General features: G+C 36.5%; 2 protein-coding genes across 2 annotated transcripts in view; both read right to left on the bottom strand.

Moving 5' to 3' along the window:
• Nucleotides 1-1,658: 1,658 nt before the first annotated feature.
• LOC307265704 (plasminogen-like) overlaps nt 1,659-25,416 on the bottom strand; it is a gene marked incomplete at both ends in the record, with an annotated part of 44,703 nt that continues 20,945 nt past the window's right edge. Inside the window, one exon of the mRNA XM_080047499.1 lies at nt 1,659-1,820. Coding sequence (XP_079903625.1) covers nt 1,659-1,820 — 162 coding nt within the window. The remainder of the gene's footprint in view (nt 1,821-25,416) is intronic.
• LOC307266217 (apolipoprotein(a)-like) lies at nt 6,236-24,378 on the bottom strand (the record flags this gene model as incomplete). The annotated part of the gene is made up of 27 exons (XM_080048192.1): nt 6,236-6,428; nt 6,710-6,850; nt 6,939-7,013; nt 8,565-8,727; nt 8,941-9,059; nt 9,224-9,344; nt 9,487-9,605; nt 10,219-10,381; nt 10,592-10,710; nt 10,875-10,995; nt 11,118-11,242; nt 11,856-12,018; nt 12,229-12,347; nt 12,512-12,632; nt 12,755-12,879; nt 13,493-13,655; nt 13,866-13,984; nt 14,177-14,297; nt 14,419-14,558; nt 15,172-15,334; nt 15,548-15,666; nt 15,871-15,991; nt 16,113-16,252; nt 16,866-17,028; nt 17,242-17,360; nt 17,533-17,653; nt 24,330-24,378. The coding sequence occupies 27 exons, from the start codon at nt 24,376-24,378 to the stop codon at nt 6,236-6,238; spliced, it is 3,525 nt and encodes a 1,174-aa protein (XP_079904318.1).

Below are 25,416 nucleotides of genomic sequence, written 5' to 3'. Positions count from 1 at the left end.
TGAAATGGCAAGATAATTGTAAAAAGCAATAGAAAACATGGAGTTAATAGAAAATAAAAGCAACAAAATGGAAGAGAAACCTAAATACATTTTAAGACGCATTATGTACTATAATGTGTACATTAACGCTTGGGTAAATGATTTCTGATTGGTTAACGAGCTGACACTTTGACCAATCAGAGCGAGGCTCCGATTCTCTGTTCTTATTGGCTGTTGGGACTGTCCATTCGCTTTGGCACGACTTTGTTGGTGTAGAGCGTGTCAGGGAGAGACCATAGGGGAGGGACCAAAGAGAACAAGTGGAGCGGTTGAGGTATTTGGATTCGAATCTCTATACCAACTGCCATTTTCTCCCCAAATCCTCTACCCCAGCTTTAATCGAAATAAGATTTTCGTTATTTAGTCAAACAGGAAAAATGACTTTGAAACTTGAGAGATGCAATGCACCCGCCCCCATTCGTCCCTTTTTAAGGAGAGAGGGGCATCTCTAAATTGAGGTCTGACAGCGGGATATTGATTGAGCAGCGAACCTTGGGCGCCACAGAGCCCTCACCTCCTTCTCGCCATCTCTTGTATGAAGTATTGTTGTGGTGTCCCCACTTTATGAAGGAGACTGACCTTCAACTTGCAGAAAGATACAACAAGACCAATACACTTAGTCCCTCAGTGAAACCACAAGATATATTATTGCACCTGAAAGTAGGAGCTTCATGAAAAGAAACTCTCAGAACAACCTTTTGCTTTTGTTTGGAAAAGGGACACAGAGATGTGATGTGAAACTGTTTAGTGTAAAGCTGAAGAGTCCATTAGAATTCCCTTTGAAGGATTTTACATTCATTCAAATGATGTAATCTGAGGTAAAAGAGGTTGATGAACTAAAACAAATTTTGCGGACCATTTTCAAATAGGGTGGCCAAGGTAGGGTTACAGATTCAAAAAAAGTAGTTTCACCCACAAATAGTTAGTTGGCGTACTTTATTTATCCCTGAAGGAAAATTGAAGTTACTGAAACTACTGTGCTTTTAAATATGCTATGTACCAATTTGTTTTACTCACATTGAAAAATCCTTGTTTTGTCTCCCTTTTTCTCGGGCAACATGGCTTTGGGGTAAAACTTACCCTCTTATTATTCCAAGTTGACTACAGCTGATTACAAGCATAACCAAGTGTGACCTCTGTGATTAGTCTTCAATGATTCTCTCGAGGCTCATTGACTGCATATTTCAAATTTAAAAAGAAACTGCAGAAGACACGTTATCATTTGCTCACTTGTGGCATTCGTTTGATAGCTTTTAAGAATACCCCAAATCACTTTCCACAAGGGCTCACCGCTCCCTACAGGTACATGTTCATAAACATAGGTGGCACTGTTATCCCATTTAGCAGGATTTACCCCTATAACAAGGCTACAAAAGCAATATACTGTAAAAGGTAAAGGTCCCAGTTAAAGTTTGTTCAATAAAGCATGACTTCATCATTTAATTTGCATTACTTTTATTTTCCAGCTTTCGGATAAACCATTACATCCATCAATCCGGATATAATCTTCTTATGAGGATCCGGATCATATTCTACAAGGCTAAACTCATATTCTCCTGTTGAAGCAGTACAGTGCACACATGTCAACGTATCTTAAAAAGGTTCAATGACCTGTTGTTTTATGTGGCATGGATGGTACTCTGGATCCAATCGATAAACTTGGAAACTCGAGCGTAGACACCAGGTTTCATGGCCACGGCGCATCCCCTACCCCATGATGTCACACCCTGCAGGACATACCCATTCTGGGATTTACACACCAGAGGACCACCGCTGTCACCCTGCATGGAGAAAAAAGTGATGGTTTTCAATTCAACTGTTCAAAACACTACCAAAGCAGGACGAATTAACAGTATTAAGTCAAAGCTAGAGGAAATTATTATTTACAAAAGATGTATGTAAAATATTAACAAACGATTCAATGTATGTTTATGCAATCATATACTATGTTATGTCAACATTAACATCGTTGCCAAAGCTGCTCCTCACTTTTCTTGTTTAAATGGTGTTTATAGCTTTTTGATAATAGTTACGCCTTATATAACAGGTCTATAATTTCCTTATATTTTAATTAAGTTTTCCACGAAAAACAAATTTTCTATAAATTAGAAAATAGGAAGGTCCTTAACAGGAAATGGGTCATTGTGTAGATCAGGGGTGTCAAACTCATTTTGGTTTGAGGGCCACATACAGCCTCTCTGATCTCAAGTGGGCCGGACCAGTAAAATAATGGCAAAATAACGTACATATGTCAAATCCAAATCTTTAGCTTTGTTTTTCAGTTATATGCTTTATAACTCAGCCTACATACAGTCATATGAAAAAGTTTGGGAACCCCTCTCAGCCGGCATAATAATTGACTCTGCTTTCACAAAAAAAAAGATAAAAGTGGTATGTCTTTAATTTACCAGGAACAGCTAAGTACTGGGATGTTTTCCAAACAAAGATTTTTTGAAAAGCAGTATTTGGTTGTATGAAATAAAATAAAATGTGAAAAACTGGCTGTGCAAAAATATGGGTACCCTTGTGGTTTTGTTGATTTTAATGCCTGTAACAGCATGTAAAACTGATGACTTTAAACGCAAAGTTGGTTGGATTATGTTGTTAAGCCTTGAACCTCATAGAATTGTCTGTTTAATCATGAGAAAATGTATTTTAGGTGCCTAAATGCAAGTTGCACTTCTCTTTGACTCTCTGCTGAAGTGAAACAGAATGGGATCATCAAAACAGCTCCCAAAAGATCTGAAAAACAAAGATTGTTCATTGTCATGGTTTAGGGGAAGGCTACAAGAAGCTTTCCCAAAGGTTTCAATTGTCAATTTCGACTGTAGGGAACGTTGTCAGGAAATGGAAGGACACAAGCATAGTGGCAGTTAAACCCAGGCATAGCATACCAAGAAAAAAACAGGAGCGGCATAGGTGGAGGATTGTGAGAATGGTTGCACACAACCCACAGATCACCTCCAAAGACCTGCAAGAACATCTGGCTGCAGATTGTGTATCTGTACATCGTTCAACAATTCAGCGCAATTTGCACCAAAACATCTGCTTTTTATAAAGACCAAATAACTTAATTGTTGTCTCATCAGTCCAAAGCATTTTCTTCCAATATGAAGCTGGCTTGTCTAAATGAGCTTTTGCATACTCCATGCAACTGTATCTGTGGCGTGGGCGCAGAAAGGGCTTCCTTCTCATCACCCGGCCATACAGATGTTTTGGTGCAAATTGCACTGAATTGTAGAACCATGTACAGATACACAATCTGCAGCCAAATGTTCTTGCAGGTCTTTGGAGGTGATCTTTGGGTTGTGTGCAACCATTCTCACAATCCGCCGCATATGCCGCTCTTGTACTTTTCTTGGTCTGCTAGACCTGGGTTTAACTGCAACTGTGCCTGTGTCCTTCCATTCCCTGACAACGTTCCTTACAGTAGAAATTGACAATTGAAACCTTTGGGAAAGCTTCTTGTAGCCTTCCCCTAAACCATGACAATGAATAATCTTTGTTTTTCAGATCTTTTGGGAGCTGTTTTGATGATCCCATTCTGTCTCACTTCAGCAGAGAGTCAAAGAGAAGTGCAACTTGCATTTAGGCACCTAAAATACATTTTCTCATGATTAAACAGACAATTCTATGAGGTTCAAGGCTTAACAACATAATCCAACCAACTTTGCGTTTAAAGTCATCAGTTTTACATGCTGTTACAGGCATTAAAATCAACAAAACCACAAGGGTACCCATATTTTTGCACAGCCAGTTTTTCACATTTTATTTTATTTCATACAACCAAATACTGCTTTTCAAAAAATCTTTGTTTGGAAAACATCCCAGTACTTAGCTGTTCCTGGTAAATTAAAGACATACCACTTTTATCTTTTTTTTGTGAAAGCAGAGTCAATTATAATGCCGGCTGAGAGGGGTTCCCAAACTTTTTCATATGACTGTATGTAACCTACATTATCACGGATCACAAGGGATCTCTGTAGCCCCCAGGAAATGTCTTAGTAAAGGTTGCTGCTGGCCAAGGGAATAGGAGGTGCGGCGCGGAGCGCCCCAGCAAAAATTTTGGGGGTATTTTGCTCAAAGATGCCAATACGCACTAATGAAATAAACAACTGTTTATTTGAATACACAAATACAACAGGCACTGACCTTACAGTTGTCCAATTTTGTTTACTATATGTACAGGGACACATTTTGTGCAAACATGCAGACAGTACAAAATACAATTAAATAAAAGTGCAACTTCTACTGTTTTGATTTATTTTTAAATACAGAGGTTATTTGTTGTTTTGGAATACGTTTTTCCCAATTTAATTTAATTTTAATTTAACTTACTTTTTTTTTAAATGCTCAGAAATGTGTGCTCTACAAGTCGCGGGGCGGATGTTTGACACCACTGCCTTAGACACTTGACACAATCAATCATCAATATTAGCATGCTATTGATCCACATAGATTGGCCTATTTACAGCCCTCAGAAAACTGACAGCTCTTCTTAGATGCAAGTTCATCAATTCATGGCTTAAAATCCTGAGCTGTAGAACTTTCAGAAGACATTCCTAGCTGTAAGCCACGTAAGTTTCCTAACAGTTGGGAGCGTATGCGACGTGCGGATATGGCACAGGCTCCATGAAGAATAAAAAAAAAAAAATGTTTTTTTTTTTTTTCTTCAGAATTGATTCAAATCGGCCGAATTGATTCGCGGGCCAGATCAAAACGTGTCGCGGGCCAGATGAGTTTGACACATGTGGTGTAGATGATCCACCAATGTAGCTATGACATTGCTAAATTCAAGATGGACTGTGATCTACTCAGTTGCAACCCAACCACTGAATCATTAATTGTAGATTCAGGTGGGCTATGATTATTTTAGGTCAACTGAATTAATTGACTGATTGTCACTTGGAAAATGTCCTTTTTTCTCAATGATTCTAGTAAGAGATTTCTACAGAAATGCATTATGCGTAATGAAAATTGAATACTGAAGTGAATGTTTTTTTTCCATGCCTGGCAGCTGTCTGCCCCTCCCTCGATTCTTCCAGCACACATCTCGTTGTGTCTGATATTTCCGTCCAGGAAGGATGGTTCATTACAGATCTGGTTCTCTATCACAGGGACAGCAACTTCCTTCAGGAAGCTATCACCTCCGGTACCTGCAACACACCGCATACAGTTATCAGCTAACCTTCCTCTTCTTGAACCACTTCTATCATCTTCATCATCCTTACAGAACTGAAAAGGGTAACACTTTACAATAAGGTACACAAAAAAAGAGTAGTTTCCCTTTTAAAAAGGTAAGTTTACCTTTTAAAAAGGTAAGTTTACCTTTCAAAAAAGGTTAGTTCACCTTTTAAAAAGGTAAACTAACCTTTTTTAAAAGGTAAACTACCCTTTTTAAAAGGTTAACTAACCTTTTTTGAAAGGTAAATTAACCTTTTTTGAAAGGTAAACTTACCTTTTTTGAAAGGTAAACTTACCTTTTTAAAAGGTAAACTACCCTTTTTAAAAGGTAAACTAACCTTTTTTGAAAGGTAAACTTACCTTTTTTGAAAGGTAAACTTACCTTTTTAAAAAGGTAACTACTCTTTTTTTGTGTACCTTATTGTAAAGTGTTACCCTGAAAATAATTTGTATTACTTATATACTTATATTATATTATTAGTTATGGAAAGTCAGGGATATTTCTAAGATGAAATATGTTTGTTTCTGTGTAGGTGTGTATCAAATATTATATTACAATATAACAAAATTTTTATACTGCCCAGCTTGCTGTTGTCCGATTTAATCTTGCAATTGAGTTTCAGAATGTATAGCATACATTTAATCAAAAAGCAACAAATAATAAAGTCGGTAATTCAAAAAATTATAAACAAATGTTAATTTTTGGCTTCAATATAGGATCACAGGGACACTTTCTTTGTCTCACTGGCACACATGTCAAGAGCTTAAATCATCTTTAAAGCAACCTTAAGAGTCACTTAAGGTTTTTACCTTGATTTTCTTGTTTTTTGTATACGGAAAGGGAAAAAAATGTGGTTTCATGTTACACTTGGGGAAATGATATATTCATTATAAAAAGAAAATCCTCAGTTTTACACATAATGAAGACTTTATTAACATAATGCATAGTCCTGAACATTCATAATCCTAAGGCAAACCTTTTTGCAATTTAAGACCTGACGTAAAAATACCTTTACTTTCTCAAACTCAAATTGTTCTTCACAAAGATATCAGTGCAGTACAAGAGCACAAACATACAGTACACATGTTGTACTTTACCAAGAGTTTCACCCCATCCAGTAGTAAAACACTCTGTTCCATTGGGAACAATGTAGTCCTTCTCCGGCAGACAAGCTGGCAGGACTCTGTCATTTATTTGAGCAGGCCTGGAAACACAAACATAGGAGAAACAATTGCTTTGGTGCAATTATTATTATTTTTAATACTGATTAATGTTTTTTTAAAACATCCAGTCACATGCTTCATATACATGCACATCATATCAGTTTATGTTGCGTGTTGTCTCATTCTGCTTTTATGTACTTCATAACTGTCCACCACTGAATAGCAATAGTGAGTAGGAGGATGGAAGTATAGTTGTACTTATAGTCATGTTTATTAGTACTTGTATTAGTAGTGGTTTAAGGCTGATCAGTCCAATACTCACTTATTCAGTTTCAAAAGAGCTATGTCCGCTTTGTTGTGTTCAAAACGAATATCCTCAATTGTCCTCTCTTGTTTCGACAACTCACGGCCTCTCTTTGAGTGGATGCCCAGCAATACCGTGTAATCTGAAAATTGTCTATTTCTAAAGTACACAACACATTTATAAAGGAACAATCTAGTTATCCAGCGGAAATTATTTGGCCTTCAGATGCTTTTGAAGGTATACTGACCTGTCCAGACAGTGGGCAGCAGTGACAACCCACTGAGGGTGAATCAGAGTTCCTCCACATATATGAGATCCTGAGCTAGAAGAAAGACACAAAGAAACGTATTGAAGTAGAAAAGAATATATACTATGCCTTTTTAATACCACATATTTCAAAATGTACAGATAAGCCCTTTGGATGCAGCCTCTTGTTTTCAAAGGGAAATACAACAAAGTGGAACTCAACAGACAATAAAGGCTGAAAAAAAAAAATTATTTTACCAAGATTTTAAAATGACTACAAAATGCTGATTTATATCAGAGCATTATGGAGATCGACAACTGCAGAAAGTCTAGTCTGTGCTGTCCATCTTCCTGGCAAATGTGTACACATTCCTCCTAAAATATTAACTGCAGATATCTGAAAAACTAATCAGTCCAAAGTACAATGAAAACTATTTTCAATCTGCATATATTGCTATTCAATGATCATTTAGAGAAACTGAATGATTGCTTATAATTCATTAGAGGCACAAACTGGAAGTGAAACATTGTTTGCCTTAATACAAAAATGTAATTCCCTTTTCCGCCAAATGACAAAGTTACTCGTAGTGGCTTTAAAAAGCCCAATATCACATGAGGCTTTTCTATTTTGCAAATATAATCCCTCAAAATCATATTTTAGTATTGTTGTAGGCCTACTTACTAGTCACGGAGGCTTACTTGCCAGGGCCATGAGTTAGCGTTAGACACACAGCCTCCCACGATACGTTGAAAACAAAGGCTTGGTCTCTTGAATGGAGTCCCACACTTCAATACATCTAAACAATAAAGTCCATAGTCAAGAAATCTCCCAATTTTTAATTACATGAATTAGACGAGCAGTTTTTAAAGTTGACTCTTCATTGTTGATCGAGGCTTTACCTGAATCTGCACAGGTCTGCACACTGCAGTACTCCCAGCGAGTTTCAGGATCAGTAGTATAACACCAGGGCCTTGCTTCATCGCCTGGGTTACGACAGTAGTTTTCATCAAGGCCTCTGATGAACGATAGACAGTTACGATAAACGCAGGAACACTCAACAATAAAGCCAATAAGCTACAGTATATGGTTCATGCAGCTGGTTTCTTCTTTCCTGTCATTTTCAAATACTTTATTTATCTGATCTATTTGTTACGTTTAAAGGGTTTGTGGTAACATAAAAATGTCGAGTTTACTACTGCTTTGAGTGAAACATTTAAAATGCAGACAGGTCTTTATCTTTACTTTTTTTGTTGTAAGTACAGTCAGTTTACTGTCAAGCTTTATATTTACACACATAGTAAAGACAGAGTTTTAGCTGTTTTTCAAATTGTTTCATCATTTGCTGACTAAATTCTTTGAACTGAATCGATAAAATCAATTTTGATTTGGGAATTGTGACCCCGAGATTCGGAATCTAATCGTGGTATTCCAAAAGATTCACAGCCCTTCTTTTAACTCTGCAGTATATTCCAGCCATGGTGACATGCCATGCCTGTCTTTGAACTCTGGAGCTTTGCATTTATTTTATAGGGTGAAATTGTTTTCTTTGTAATTTAGTCATACGTCAATTGAATTGGTCCCTTTTTTATGCAAAACCAAATGTTTCTTTTTTACAGTTGCTCTTACTTGCAGGGATAGTTGACCGACACATATTTGTGTTTGTGTGGCGTCTGAGAAGACCAGCTCTGGCACGTTTTGCCAGACTCTGTCACAGCAATCGTTCCTCGGTACAATTCACCTTTGTTGGAGGCACAGGTTGTCTCTGGGATGATAGTGGGAGGCTCAGATGCTGAGCAAAGAAGATGAGATGGACTGGTTTTTATACTCAGAAGAAACAAAACACGTCAGCCTGTAGCAGTGTTTTGAATAATAACACATTTAAATGAGACTGAAAAATTCAACTGAATTAATTCTTAGTGAATTAAGTTTCGGCATGTATGAGGTTTTACTGTGGTAAAATAGTGCAGAAGTTAAGGTATCAGATTAAAATAGCAAGTCTTACTGCAGCGGGGTATGGAGCAGTAGTCCCATCGTTTGGATGGGTCGGTTGTGTAGCACCAGGGTCTGAGCTCTGTATCTGGGTTTCTGCAGTAGTTCTCCACAAGATGTTTACCTGGAAGACTGGAGAAGCAATAAAACAAATTCTAAAATTAATCTTTGGGAGGAGAAAGCAACCTTTGATTTCAGGTTAGAAGTTTAAATTCTTGAAATATTCAATACATATTGTTAAATGCTGTTGATTGATTGATTGATTGATTGATTGGTGTGCTGTTCTGTAGTCTTACGCGTCAGGGTTGTATTTATGTTCGTGAGGTGTCTGCGAGTCCCAGAGTTGGCAGGTAAAGCCCATTTCTGTAGTGAAGACTTTCCCTCTGTAGTTCTCACCATTGCAGTTCATACACTCCTCTGTAAAGGAACAATAACAGACTCGTCATATTATCTCTTTGCCGAATTTGTATGTGTGTATAGAAAAAACATAATTTTACAGATCTTGCAGGGGAACAAATGATAGAGAAAGGGGTTTTTCCTGGTCTAGCTTCATTCTCACCAGCTTCATTCTCACAGGTCTGCACACTGCAGTACTCCCAGCGAGTTTCAGGATCAGTAGTGTAACACCAGGGCCTATCTCCATCGCCTGGGTTACGACAGTAGTTTTCATCAAAGCCTCTGATGAACGATAGACAGTTACGATAAACGCAGGAACACCTAACAATAAAGCCAATAAGCTACAGTATATGGTTCATGCAGCTGGTTTCTTCTTTCCTGTCATTTTCAAATACTTTATTTATCTGATCTATTTGTTACGTTTAAAGTGTCTGTGGTAACATAAAAATGTCGAGTTTACTACTGCTTTGAGTGAAAAATTTAAAATGCAGACTAGGTCTTTATCTTTACTTTTTTTGTTGTAAGTACAGTCAGTTTACTGTCAAGCTTTATATTTACACACATAGTAAAGACAGAGTTTTAGCTGTTTTTCAAATTGTTTCATCATTTGCTGACTAAATTCTTTGAACTGAATCGATAAAAATCGATTTTGATTCGGGAGTTGTGACCCCGAGATTCGGAATCTAATCGTGGTATTCCAAAAGATTCACAGCCCTTCTTTTAACTCTGCAGTATATTCCAGCCATGGTGACATGCCATGCCTGTCTTCGAACTCTGGAGCTTTGCATTTATTTTATAGGGTGAAATTGTTTTCTTTGTAATTTAGTCATACGTCAATTGAATTGGTCCCTTTTTTATGCAAAACCAAATGTTTCTTTTTTACAGTTGCTCTTACTTGCAGGGATAGTTGACCGACACATATTTGTGTTTGTGTGGCGTCTGAGAAGACCAGCTCTGGCACGTTTTGCCAGACTCTGTCACAGCAATCGTTCCTCGGTACAATTCACCTTTGTTGGAGGCACAGGTTGTCTCTGGGATGATAGTGGGAGGCTCAGATGCTGAGCAAAGAAGATGAGATGGACTGGTTTTTATACTCAGAAGAAAAACAAGTCAACCTGTAGCAGTGTTTTGAATAATAACACATTTAAATGAGACTGAAAAATTCAACTGAATTAATTCTTAGTGAATTAAGTTTCGGCATGTATGAGGTTTTACTGTGGTAAAATAGGGCAGAAGTTAAGGTATCAGATTAAAATAGCAAGTCTTACTGCAGCGGGGTATGGAGCAGTAGTCCCATCGTTTGGATGGGTCGGTTGTGTAGCACCAGGGTCTGAGCTCTGTATCTGGGTTTCTGCAGTAGTTCTCCACAAGATGTTTACCTGGAAGACTGGAGAAGCAATAAAACAAATTCTAAAATTAATCTTTGGGAGGAGAAAGCAACCTTTGATTTCAGGTTAGAAGTTTACATTCTTGAAATATTCAATACATATTGTTAAATGCTGTTGATTGATTGATTGATTGATTGATTGGTGTGCTGTTCTGTAGTCTTACGCGTCAGGGTTGTATTTATGTTCGTGAGGTGTCTGCGAGTCCCAGAGTTGGCAGGTAAAGCCCATTTCTGTAGTGAAGACTTTCCCTCTGTAGTTCTCACCATTGCAGTTCATACACTCCTCTGTAAAGGAACAATAACAGACTCGTCATATTATCTCTTTGCCCGAATTTGTATGTGTGTATAGAAAAAACATAATTTTACAGATCTTGCAGGGGAACAAATGATAGAGAAAGGGGTTTTACCTGGTCCAGCTTCATTCTCACAGGTCTGCACACTGCAGTACTCCCAGCGACTTTCAGGATCAGTAGTGTAACACCAGGGCATCATCTCATTGTCAGGGTTACGACAGTAGTTGTTAACAAGGCCTCTGATGAACAATATACAGTTACGATAAACACAGGAACACCCAACAATAAAGCCAATAAGCTACAGTATATGGTTCATGCAGCTGGTTTCTTCTTTCCTGTCATTTTCAAATACTTTATTTATCTGATCTATTTGTTACGTTTAAAGTGTCTGTGGTAACATAAAAATGTCGAGTTTACTATTGCTTTGAGTGAAAAATTTAAAATGCAGACTAGGTCTTTATCTTTACTTTTTTTGTTGTAAGTACAGTCAGTTTACTGTCAAGCTTTATATTTACACACATAGTACAGACAGAGTTTTAGCTGTTTTTCAAATTGTTTCATCATTTGCTGACTAAATTCTTTGAACTGAATAGATAAAAATCGATTTTGATTCGGGAGTTGTGACCCCGAGAATCGGAATCTAATCGTGGTATTCCAAAAGATTCACAGCCCTTCTTTTAACTCTGCAGTATATTCCATCCATGGTGACATGCCATGCCTGTCTTTGAACTCTGGAGCTTTGCATTTATTTTATAGGGTGAAATTGTTTTCTTCGTAATTTAGTCATACGTCAATTGAATTGGTCCCTTTTTTATGCAAAACCAAATGTTTCTTTTTTACAGTTGCTCTTACTTGCAGGGATAGTTGACCGACACATATTTGTGTTTGTGTGGCGTCTGAGAAGACCAGCTCTGGCACGTTTTGCCAGACTCTGTCACAGCAATTGTTCCTCGGTACAATTCACCTTTGTTGGAGGCACAGGTTGTCTCTGGGATGATAGTGGGAGGCTCAGATGCTGAGCAAAGAAGATGAGATGGACTGGTTTTTATACTCAGAAGAAAAACAAGTCAACCTGTAGCAGTGTTTTGAATAATAACACATTTAAATGAGACTGAAAAATTCAACTGAATTAATTCTTAGTGAATTAAGTTTCGGCATGTATGAGGTTTTACTGTGGTAAAATAGGGCAGAAGTTAAGGTATCAGATTAAAATAGCAAGTCTTACTGCAGCGGGGTATGGAGCAGTAGTCCCATCGTTTGGATGGGTCGGTTGTGTAGCACCAGGGTCTGAGCTCTGTATCTGGGTTTCTGCAGTAGTTCTCCACAAGATGTTTACCTGGAAGACTGGAGAAGCAATAAAACAAATTCTAAAATTAATCTTTGGGAGGAGAAAGCAACCTTTGATTTCAGGTTAGAAGTTTACATTCTTGAAATATTCAATACATATTGTTAAATGCTGTTGATTGATTGATTGATTGATTGATTGGTGTGCTGTTCTGTAGTCTTACGCGTCAGGGTTGTATTTATGTTCGTGAGGTGTCTGCGAGTCCCAGAGTTGGCAGGTAAAGCCCATTTCTGTAGTGAAGACTTTCCCTCTGTAGTTCTCACCATTGCAGTTCATACACTCCTCTGTAAAGGAACAATAACAGACTCGTCATATTATCTCTTTGCCCGAATTTGTATGTGTGTATAGAAAAAACATAATTTTACAGATCTTGCAGGGGAACAAATGATAGAGAAAGGGGTTTTACCTGGTCCAGCTTCATTCTCACAGGTCTGCACACTGCAGTACTCCCAGCGACTTTCAGGATCAGTAGTGTAACACCAGGGCATCATCTCATTGTCAGGGTTACGACAGTAGTTGTTAACAAGGCCTCTGATGAACAATATACAGTTACGATAAACACAGGAACACCCAACAATAAAGCCAATAAGCTACAGTATATGGTTCATGCAGCTGGTTTCTTCTTTCCTGTCATTTTCAAATACTTTATTTATCTGATCTATTTGTTACGTTTAAAGTGTCTGTGGTAACATAAAAATGTCGAGTTTACTATTGCTTTGAGTGAAAAATTTAAAATGCAGACTAGGTCTTTATCTTTACTTTTTTTGTTGTAAGTACAGTCAGTTTACTGTCAAGCTTTATATTTACACACATAGTACAGACAGAGTTTTAGCTGTTTTTCAAATTGTTTCATCATTTGCTGACTAAATTCTTTGAACTGAATAGATAAAAATCGATTTTGATTCGGGAGTTGTGACCCCGAGAATCGGAATCTAATCGTGGTATTCCAAAAGATTCACAGCCCTTCTTTTAACTCTGCAGTATATTCCATCCATGGTGACATGCCATGCCTGTCTTTGAACTCTGGAGCTTTGCATTTATTTTATAGGGTGAAATTGTTTTCTTCGTAATTTAGTCATACGTCAATTGAATTGGTCCCTTTTTTATGCAAAACCAAATGTTTCTTTTTTACAGTTGCTCTTACTTGCAGGGATAGTTGACCGACACATATTTGTGTTTGTGTGGCGTCTGAGAAGACCAGCTCTGGCACGTTTTGCCAGACTCTGTCACAGCAATTGTTCCTCGGTACAATTCACCTTTGTTGGAGGCACAGGTTGTCTCTGGGATGATAGTGGGAGGCTCAGATGCTGAGCAAAGAAGATGAGATGGACTGGTTTTTATACTCAGAAGAAAAACAAGTCAACCTGTAGCAGTGTTTTGAATAATAACACATTTAAATGAGACTGAAAAATTCAACTGAATTAATTCTTAGTGAATTAAGTTTCGGCATGTATGAGGTTTTACTGTGGTAAAATAGGGCAGAAGTTAAGGTATCAGATTAAAATAGCAAGTCTTACTGCAGCGGGGTATGGAGCAGTAGTCCCATCGTTTGGATGGGTCGGTTGTGTAGCACCAGGGTCTGAGCTCTGTATCTGGGTTTCTGCAGTAGTTCTCCACAAGATGTTTACCTGGAAGACTGGAGAAGCAATAAAACTAATTCTAAAATTAATCTTTGGGAGGAGAAAGCAACCTTTGATTTCAGGTTAGGAGTTTAAATTCTTGAAATATTCAATACATATTGTTAAATGCTGTTGATTGATTGATTGATTGATTGATTGATTGATTGATTGATTGATTGATTGATTGGTGTGCTGTTGTGTAGTCTTACGCGTCAGGGTTGTATTTATGCTCGTGAGGTGTCTGCGAGTCCCAGCGTTGGCAGGTAAAGCCCATTTCTGTAGTGAAGACTTTCCCTCTGTAGTTCTCACCATTGCAGTTCATACACTCCTCTGTAAAGGAACAATAACAGACTCGTCATATTATCTCTTTGCCGAATTTGTATGTGTGTATAGAAAAAACATAATTTTACAGATCTTGCAGGGGAACAAATGATAGAGAAAGGGGTTTTACCTGGTCCAGCTTCATTCTCACCAGCTTCATTCTCACAGGTCTGCACACTGCAGTACTCCCAGCGAGTTTCAGGATCAGTAGTGTAACACCAGGGCCTATCTCCATCGCCTGGGTTACGACAGTAGTTTTCATCAAAGCCTCTGATGAACGATAGACAGTTACGATAAACGCAGGAACACCTAACAATAAAGCCAATAAGCTACAGTATATGGTTCATGCAGCTGGTTTCTTCTTTCCTGTCATTTTCAAATACTTTATTTATCTGATCTATTTGTTACGTTTAAAGTGTCTGTGGTAACATAAAAATGTCGAGTTTACTACTGCTTTGAGTGAAAAATTTAAAATGCAGACTAGGTCTTTATCTTTACTTTTTTTGTTGTAAGTACAGTCAGTTTACTGTCAAGCTTTATATTTACACACATAGTAAAGACAGAGTTTTAGCTGTTTTTCAAATTGTTTCATCATTTGCTGACTAAATTCTTTGAACTGAATCGATAAAAATCGATTTTGATTCGGGAGTTGTGACCCCGAGATTCGGAATCTAATCGTGGTATTCCAAAAGATTCACAGCCCTTCTTTTAACTCTGCAGTATATTCCAGCCATGGTGACATGCCATGCCTGTCTTTGAACTATGGAGCTTTGCATTTATTTTATAGGGTGAAATTGTTTTCTTTGTAATTTAGTCATACGTCAATTGAATTGGTCCCTTTTTTATGCAAAACCAAATGTTTCTTTTTTACAGTTGCTCTTACTTGCAGGGATAGTTGACCGACACATATTTGTGTTTGTGTGGCGTCTGAGAAGACCAGCTCTGGCACGTTTTGCCAGACTCTGTCACAGCAATCGTTCCTCGGTACAATTCACCTTTGTTGGAGGCACAGGTTGTCTCTGGGATGATAGTGGGAGGCTCAGATGCTGAGCAAAGAAGATGAGATGGACTGGTTTTTATACTCAGAAGAAACAAAACACGTCAGCCTGTAGTAGTGTTTTGAATAATAACACATTTAAATGAGACTGAAAAATTCAATTGAATTAATTCTTAGTGAATTAAGTTTCGGCATGTATGAGGTTTTACTGTGGTAAAATAGGGCAGAAGTTAAGGTATCAGATTAAAATAGCAAGTCTTACTGCAGCGGGGTATGGAGCAGTAGTCCCATCGTTTGGATGGGTCGGTTGTGTAGCACCAGGGTCTGAGCTCTGTATCTGGGTTTCTGCAGTAGTTCTCCACAAGATGTTTACCTGGAAGACTGGAGAAGCAATAAAACAAATTCTAAAATTAATCTTTGGGAGGAGAAAGCAACCTTTGATTTCAGGTTAGAAGTTTACATTCTTGAAATATTCAATACATATTGTTAAATGCTGTTGATTGATTGATTGATTGATTGATTGATTGATTGATTGATTGATTGATTGATTGATTGATTGATTGGTGTGCTGTTGTGTAGTCTTACGCGTCAGGGTTGTATTTATGCTCGTGAGGTGTCTGCGAGTCCCAGCGTTGGCAGGTAAAGCCCATTTCTGTAGTGAAGACTTTCCCTCTGTAGTTCTCACCATTGCAGTTCATACACTCCTCTGTAAAGGAACAATAACAGACTCGTCATATTATCTCTTTGCCGAATTTGTATGTGTGTATAGAAAAAACATAATTTTACAGATCTTGCAGGGGAACAAATGATAGAGAAAGGGGTTTTACCTGGTCCAGCTTCATTCTCACCAGCTTCATTCTCACAGGTCTGCACACTGCAGTACTCCCAGCGAGTTTCAGGATCAGTAGTGTAACACCAGGGCATCGTCTCATTGTCTGGGTTACGACAGTAGTTGTTAACAAGGCCTCTGATGAACAATATACAGTTACGATAAACGCAGGAACACCCAACAATAAAGCCAATAAGCTACAGTATATGGTTCGTGCAGCTGGTTTCTTCTTTCCTGTCATTTTCAAATACTTTATTTATCTGATCTATTTGTTACGTTTGAAGTGTCTGTGGTAACATAAAAATGTTGAGTTTACTACTGCTTTGAGTGAAACATTTAAAATGCAGACTAGGTCTTTATCTTTACTTTTTTTGTTGTAAGTACAGTCAGTTTACTGTCAAGCTTTATATTTACACACATAGTAAAGACAGAGTTTTAGCTGTTTTTCAAATTGTTTCATCATTTGCTGACTAAATTCTTTGAACTGAATCGATAAAAATCGATTTTGATTCGGGAGTTGTGACCCCGAGAATCGGAATCTAATCGTGGTATTCCAAAAGATTCACAGCCCTTCTTTTAACTCTGCAGTATATTCCAGCCATGGTGACATGCCATGCCTGTCTTTGAACTCTGGAGCTTTGCATTTATTTTATAGGGTGAAATTGTTTTCTTCGTAATTTAGTCATACGTCAATTGAATTGGTCCCTTTTTTATGCAAAACCAAATGTTTCTTTTTTACAGTTGCTCTTACTTGCAGGGATAGTTGACCGACACATATTTGTGTTTGTGTGGCGTCTGAGAAGACCAGCTCTGGCACGTTTTGCCAGACTCTGTCACAGCAATCGTTCCTCGGTACAATTCACCTTTGTTGGAGGCACATGTTGTCTCTGGGATGATAGTGGGAGGCTCAGATGCTGAGCAAAGAAGATGAGATGGACTGGTTTTTATACTCAGAAGAAACAAAACACGTCAGCCTGTAGCAGTGTTTTGAATAATAACACATTTAAATGAGACTGAAAAATTCAACTGAATTAATTCTTAGTGAATTAAGTTTCGGCATGTATGAGGTTTTACTGTGGTAAAATAGGGCAGAAGTTAAGGTATCAGATTAAAATAGCAAGTCTTACTGCAGCGGGGTATGGAGCAGTAGTCCCATCGTTTGGATGGGTTGGTTGTGTAGCACCAGGGTCTGAGCTCTGTATCTGGGTTTCTGCAGTAGTTCTCCACAAGATGTTTACCTGGAAGACTGGAGAAGCAATAAAACAAATTCTAAAATGTATCTTTGGGAGGAGAAAGCAACCTTTGATTTCAGGTTAGAAGTTTACATTCTTGAAATATTCAATACATATTGTTAAATGCTGTTGATTGATTGATTGATTGATTGATTGATTGATTGGTGTGCTGTTCTGTAGTCTTACGCGTCAGGGTTGTATTTATGCTCGTGAGGTGTCTGCGAGTCCCAGCGTTGGCAGGTAAAGCCCATTTCTGTAGTGAAGACTTTCCCTCTGTAGTTCTCACCATTGCAGTTCATACACTCCTCTGTAAAGGAAAAATAACAGACTCGTCATATTATCTCTTTGCCGAATTTGTATGTGTGTATAGAAAAAACGAACAAGTAAAAAATAATTTTAAAAAATCAATAATTAACAATAAAATAAATTAAACAAGTGGACAGTTACAATAAAGTAATATTTACACACAATGAAAACCACAAATGAAAATAAATTGTCTTACACTTGCTTTACCTGTTCGAAAAGGGGTGAGAAGAAGAAAACTTATTTAATCTCACCCCTTCTCCCTGATTTATATATCTATAATGACTATTGGCTTCCTTATTAATGATATAATAATAATCAAAAAATAATAATATATATTAATATATATTAGCTTTCAATATGATACAATTAGTTACCAATTGCATATTTACCTAAAAATATCGTTGTATTTATCTAATAATATTGTCAAGTAATCTTTTAATAATATTATCTAATTAAACATTCAATATTATATAATTACCGTCAAATATATACAAATATACAAATATATACATACATGTAAACATATACACTATGTTAAACACCTTTTTCATTCCTGTACCTCGTGAAAATCAATTATTTGTATTTTATTTTAAACTGGATAATGTTTGGACATTCCTTGATCTCCCCACTCAAACTGTTCCATAGTCTTACACCACACATTGAAATACAAAACATTCTCCTGGTCCTTACGGACGCTGTTCACTTTGAAATTTAATTTTCCCCTTAAATTACAACCCCCCTCACGATCCCTGAATAATTTTTTTATGTTCAAGGGTAATATGTTGATTTTAGCCTTAAACATTATCTGTGTAGTTTTAAATTCCACCAGATCTGTGAATTTTAATAATTTTGACCGTATGAATAATGGGTTAGTATGATCCAGATATCTCACATTGTGAATAATGCGAATTGCTTTTTTTTTGAGAATATTAAGTGAATGTAATGATGTTTTGTACGTGTTGCCCCAGACTTCCATACAGTAACTGAGGTATGGTAAGACTAGCGAACAGTAGAGAACACGGAGTGATTTTTGATCTAGAACCTGTTTTACTTTGTTTAATACATAAATGCTTCTTGATAGTTTTGATTGTACGTGTGTAAGGTGGGATTTCCAACTGAATCTATCATCTATTATAACCCCAGGACATTTATTTTCGTAAACTCTTTCAATTTCAACTCCATTTATATTGATACTTATTTGCATGTTCATTCTATAGTTACCAAATAACATTATTTTTGTTTTGCTTAAGTTTAATGATAGTTTGTTTTTATCAAACCATGTTTATATTTTGCTCATTTCCTTATTGATTATTTCTTCTAGTTGTTTTATATTCTCCCCAGAACAGCAAATGTTGGTGTCATCAGCAAATAGAACCAACCTCAAGACATTGGAAACATTACATATATCATTGATATACAGGATAAACAGTTTCGGACCCAGCACTGACCCCTGGGGTACGCCACAAGAAATGTCCAAACATGACGACGAACAATTGCCCTACTTCACAAACTGCTTCCTTTTGCTCAAATAGCTTTTTATCCACTCCAATACTATACCCCTTGTTCCATACCTTTCCAGTTTATTGAATAAAATGTTATGATTGATTGTGTCGAAAGCTTTTCTGATATCAATAAATACTCCTACTGCATATTTTTTCTGTTCAATGGAGTTTGTGATTTCCTCAACTGACTCTATTAATGCAAGTGATGTTGATCTGTTGGTTCTGAATCCATATTGACTGTCATTAATTAATTTGTGCTTTTCTAAGAATGTGTCCAGTCTATTGTTGAAGATTTTTTCTAAAATTTTGGAGAAATGTGGAAGTAAAGAGACAGGTCTGTAGTTGGTGAAGTGATGCTTGTTCGCAGTTTTGTACAGTGGTATGACTTTTGCTGTTTTCATTTGGTTTGGAAATGTACCAGTTTGAAATGATAAGTTACAGATAAACGTCAATGGTTTTGAAATCCCCACAATGACTTTCTTGACCAATGTCATGTCGATGTCATTAAGATCAGTATACTTTTTGTTTTTATATTTAGTAACAATATCCAATATTTCTTTCTCCTCTACTGCTTTGAGAAACATTGAGTAGGGATTTCTCTCCAATACTTTATCATAACTTTCACCAGATGTCCCTGGATCAGGGATTTTTTCTGCCAGTTCAGGTCCAACATTTACGTCATCCATATTATAATTTTCATAATCCTTATCAATAAAATACTTAGGATAACTTATTTGCCTAGGGCTATTTCTTATAATACTGTTTAGTATATTCCATATTCCTTTAATATTATTCTTGTTATCATCTAATATTTTATTATAATATTCTTTCTTGCTTGTTCTTATAATATTGATTAATTTATTTTTATATACTTTATATTTATTCTCAGCATCTTTAGTTATATGTTTTATGAAATCTCTGTAAAGTGTGTTTTTCTTTTTACAGGCATTTTGTAATCCCTTTGTGATCCATGGACATTTGGTATATTTTATTTGTCTATTGTATTCTTGGATTGGACAGTTTTTATCATATAATTACCTAAATATTCTTAGAAATGTTTCGTATGCACCGTCAATTTCATTTGCTTTCAATGTCCCAGTTCTGAGTCATTAAGTAGTTTTTTAGTGCGTTGATGGATTCTTCTGACTTCACTCGTTTGTATTCCGTTTGTTTATCTAGCTTATTCTTGTAATTGCAGTCATAGATTGTAAAGACTGGCAAGTGGTCACTGATATCATTAATCAATAATCCACTTATTACGTTGTTTTCGATTTAATTTGTGAATATGTTATCAATCAAAGTGGCACAGTGGGATGTAATTCTACTGGGTCTGGTGATTTTCGGAATAAGGCTCATACTGTACATTGTATTGACAAATTCATCTGTAATGTTGTGTTTATTAGGATTTAACAAGTCAATATTGAAATCTCCACAGATAAAAACTATTTTGCTGTTTGTTTGAGAAAACATGCCCTGTATCCAGCATATTTCAATGCTTGACCCAGGAGCCCTATATATACAGCTTATTATGACATACCTTTGACATTACCTGATGTAACCCGTAATATGGAAGTGCTTCTGTCAGTTACGTCCTTAAAATCATAAAGGCCAACCCCCATGGTAGAGACAAAGTATAAATCTCAAACTATTGAGAAATTCCAATACAATATGTTATGTTCCATTGTGGAAACTTTAGATTTTATTTATTTTAACCATTATTAATTCATTTTTTTCAATACCAGTATTTTTTATATGAAATAACAGATGTTTGTTTATCAATTCAACATTTTTCTTTTCCAGAAATCAATTGTTAAGATAGATAAAACAAATGATTTGACAAATGTTGTATGTGCAAAAGTTTGTGAACCCTAAGCTGCATTGCTTAAATTGAGCAAGGTAAACACAATCAGGTGGGCCAAACTGATTGATGAAATAGACCAATGTAATGAGAGATCTTGAGGGAAGAAATTGGGCGCCACTACATAAAACAAAGATAAAACCAGGTCAGTTTAGGCCCACCAAACTGAACCCATACAGGTCAGACATGCTCAAAGGGGAAAAAATCTCAGAGGATCGCAGGAATAGAGTTTTGATGTTGCACATTTGTCTGGGGACAGCTATACATTCGTATAAAAAAGTTTGAGCTCCATCGGCCCACCGTGAGGCAAATCATCTACAAATGGAGAGCTTTAAGAGTGACTTAACATCTGCCTAGAAGTGGACTTCCTTCAAAAATATCCTCAAGCGCCACAAGAAAAGGGATTTTTCAGGTAAAAGCCAACCCACACATTACATCTGGAGATTTGCAGACCATTTGCCACCACCATTCTTCACTTGGGAGAAGGTTCTCTTGGTGGTAGGCAGAGTTGCGTTTTTGCCCAAACATGGCGGTTTTGGTTATGACCAAACAGATCAATTTTGGACTAATCTGTCCACAGAATAAGACTTCAGGTATCTCCAGGTGCTCTCTGGCAAAGTTGTGACAAGCAGTTTTGTTCTTTTTTGAGAGCAGAGGCTTCTTCAGCAACCCTCCCTTGAAAGCCATGTTGACTGAGTTTTCTTCTTATTGTGGAACCATGCACATCTGTCCCAGATGTTGCAAGAGAGGTCTGCAAATCACTAGATGTAATGTGTGGGTTGGCTTTTAACTAGAAAATTATTTTCTTGTGGCGCTTGAAGATATTTTTGAAGGAAGTCCACTTCTAGGCAGATGTTTAGTCACTCGTAAAGCTCTCCATTTGTAGATGATTTGCCTCACGGTGGACCGATGGAGCTCAAACTTTTTTTGAATTAATTTATAGCTGTCCCCAGACAAATGTGCAGCATCACAACTCTATTCCTGAGATCTTCTGAGATTTATTTCCCTTTTAGCATGTCTGACCTGTATGGGTTCAGTTTGGTGGGCCTAAACTGACCTGGTTTTATCTTTGTTTTAGCTAGTGTCGCCCAATTTCTTCCCTAAAGATCTCTCATTACATTGGTCTATTTCATCAATCAATTTGGCCCACCTGATTGTCTTTACCTTGCTCGATTTAAGCAATGCAGCTTAGGGTTCACAAACTTTTGCACATACAACATTTGTCAAATCATTTGTTTTAACTGTTTTAACAATTGATTTCTGGAAAAGAAAAATGTTGAATTGATAAACAAACATCTATTATTTCATATAAAAAATACTGGTATTGAAAAAAATTAATTAATAATGGTTAAAATAAATAAAATTCCAAAAGGCTCAAGGGGTTCACAAACTTTCGCACGGCACTGTATACTTGATTTGATTTGATTAAATTTATTTCAGACATATCAAACATACAAAACAAAAATGAAAAGCATGGAAATACAATAAACAAATTATGTTTTCACAAAAAAAAAAAAAAAAAAAAGAAATAAAAGAAAACAAATTATCTGTAATGCTGAGATATGCCTGAAAAGGAGCAGGAAGAAGTATTACACTTATTTAATCCTACCCCTTTTCCATAGTAGAATAAAAATAAAGAATAAAAATATTTATAAAAAAAAAAATAAAAAAAAAATAATAAAAAAAAATATTTATTATATTCGCATATATTCACTGTACAATTGGCGATACTGTGTTTGCAATACTTACATGATGTAACCGTCTTTGAAAGTGCTTCATAGTGCCCACAGTGCAGTCTACACTTAATAATTAGAGACCTCGATTAAATGTTGCACTGTGCAATAGTCGGTACTATAATAGTTGGTTAGGGATACATAACACAGCAATAGTTTGCGTATCATATCAATGATGCTAATGCAAAAAAGGCAAATATACATACGCAAAACAAATAACATAATAAACACAAACTGCCCACTGTGTTTACATACCACTGTATGTAAACACAGTGGGCAGGTGACACAACATCACTGATCATGCAACCACAATGTTTTTGAGACTAAAAATATCAAGTAAAATCTCTTCTGGAGCGGTATAAGCAGTGTTGTTCACCTTTAACTATATTTTAACATTCACTGTAAATATAAAGCAGAAACAATAAAATAAAACATATTATATACAGTATATTTTTACATTAAAATAATAAACAAAATTTTAGGTTTCTTATAGATCGTAATGAAAAGACAATAGGACTTGCCATTTTTTTCGTATATGGTTGAGTGCCCGTCGTTCACCGTTTTAGAGTTTCCTGCTGCTGTCATACACTGTTCTTTCTTTGCATTATACAGGAAAGACCTGTGAAAACCCAGCAGGTGTCAGGTATGGAAATCTGGTTGGGATAAATGTTAAATCGCAATGTAAGAGTAATGTTAAATTGAGATTTTAAAAGTTTTAACTTGCTTGCATGTGAAGGATGCTTCAGTTTCACATTTGGCAGCACACTCAGCCACAGTGTTTACTTGGGAGTAATGTGCAATACTCAGCAAGGGGTTCCACAACCCGTTGGTTTTAGTGTAGCCATCCACTTCAGTACCATTAACTGAAGTAAAAAAATATATTTTGATTATTAGTGAGACACAATACAGAACAAAAATACATAAGAAGGGAAAACTAACAATTCCCTTATTCTAAACGATTAAATCTGCTGGTCCTGATCCTACAAACTATGTAGCACCCACATATAATCATGAGTTCAAGCTTATGATTGTATTAAGTGAGATTTTGCTGGATGGAAAAATCTGGTGAATGTTACTTAAATTGGATGGTCCACTAGTGGCCAGTTGGTATCTGGTATTGGGAATAGTTTTCAAATGCCATGTAATTCCATTTACACTAAACCACATTTATTTGAAATGATCACAACATATCTTATTAATTATGACATTGTTTGACCTAGTGGTTGAGCTTTTAAATCATGTGAAAAGGCTAATTGACTTTCAGAGATTCAACATTGTGTTTTTAATTACATCAAGACTTGTCTCTTAATATATCCTGGTTTAATTGAATGTTGAAAATAGTAGTGAAAAAACATATTTAATCTCCTTGGACAGGGTTATCGTGATAAGGTACTCTCATTTCATTTTCATTTTTTTTTTCATTTAACTTTGATTTATCCTCGAGAGACCAATTGAGGGGTGACCCTCATTTTCAATGGTGTCTCACAGTGACACATTCGATTGTCTGTCTTACTTTTAATCAAATTTAAAGAAATTAAATTATTGTAGAAGTATTCACGATTATAAATCAAAGACACAATTTACCAATGCAGACCAGGGCTCCCAGGAAAAATGCTTGTTTGTAGAGGTCCATGGTAAGGCCCGTATACTAACAGCTCAAAGTAGAGTAACTCACCAAGGTACACCCTGGTTAGACAAATAAAACAGCTTGAAGCTGCAGTGTGTAGGATTTATTGTAGTTTTTCTCCTCATCACTTTATATTGTGGAAAGATTTGAGGCAATGGTGGATGAGGCCACTAGCTGCTTGAAAGCCAAAGTAGCTTCTGTAATTATTCGAAAGGGAGGGGTTACCAAAGCAGCGTTGCAATCTACAACGTTCACAACTTGATGCAACTAAATATTCCAATGTTACACACTGGACCTTTAATCTTCAGTTAATCATTAATTGATGGTGAAAGAGCAACAGGTCAACAACCTTGTTTAACAAACAAAAATGTTGCGTCACAATATTAGGTTCATCCTTTCTGTTGTTTACATTATTGAATGTATTATGTGCTATCTCCAGGCCTTTAAAGAAAACATGAGTTGGAGAGCAAGTAGAGAACAAAGAGGATTTTTATCTCGGTTGAGTTGCACACACAGGTCTCTCAAGCAATTTTTTTGATATGTTGCAGCTACAACAGATACAGGAGATATTCTAGTGCTGAATACTACGTGATCTGGACCAAATGAGATCAATACAGAGAGTTAATCTTCAGCTAAAAGGGACCACTGTCCTGTTCTGCAAACTCATGATTTAAAAACAACACACTTTAGATTGAGTTCGGTTTTTGAATTTGTTTTCGGTCAATTGTGCCACTGTTGCTAAACATATCTCTTGTATTTTAGAGCATTTTTTAGCCAAATTTAGACTATCTTAATGATAGATTTTGTGTATATAAAGTCTTTAGGAAGGATCTTTGATAGATTTGTCTGCATATTAAATACTTTTGCAAAGAAATGTAAGTCTTCAAAGAAGACTTGACTGGTGATAACAAGTGAGACATTTCAGAGTTTTGGGGCCCTAGAGTTAATAAGCTTGTTAGCTTTACTCTTCAATCAGCATCTGAAGATTACCTTTGAATAATGCCTTCCCCATTTTATTTGCATTAAATCAACAACATTTAGCTA

The sequence above is a fragment of the Ammodytes marinus genome (genome assembly GCF_949987685.1).
Source record: "Ammodytes marinus genome assembly, chromosome: 19".
Taxonomy (NCBI): Eukaryota; Metazoa; Chordata; class Actinopteri; order Uranoscopiformes; family Ammodytidae; genus Ammodytes; species Ammodytes marinus.
Note: the sequence above shows the minus strand (reverse complement) of the source record. Positions and strands in the feature narration are given on the sequence as shown.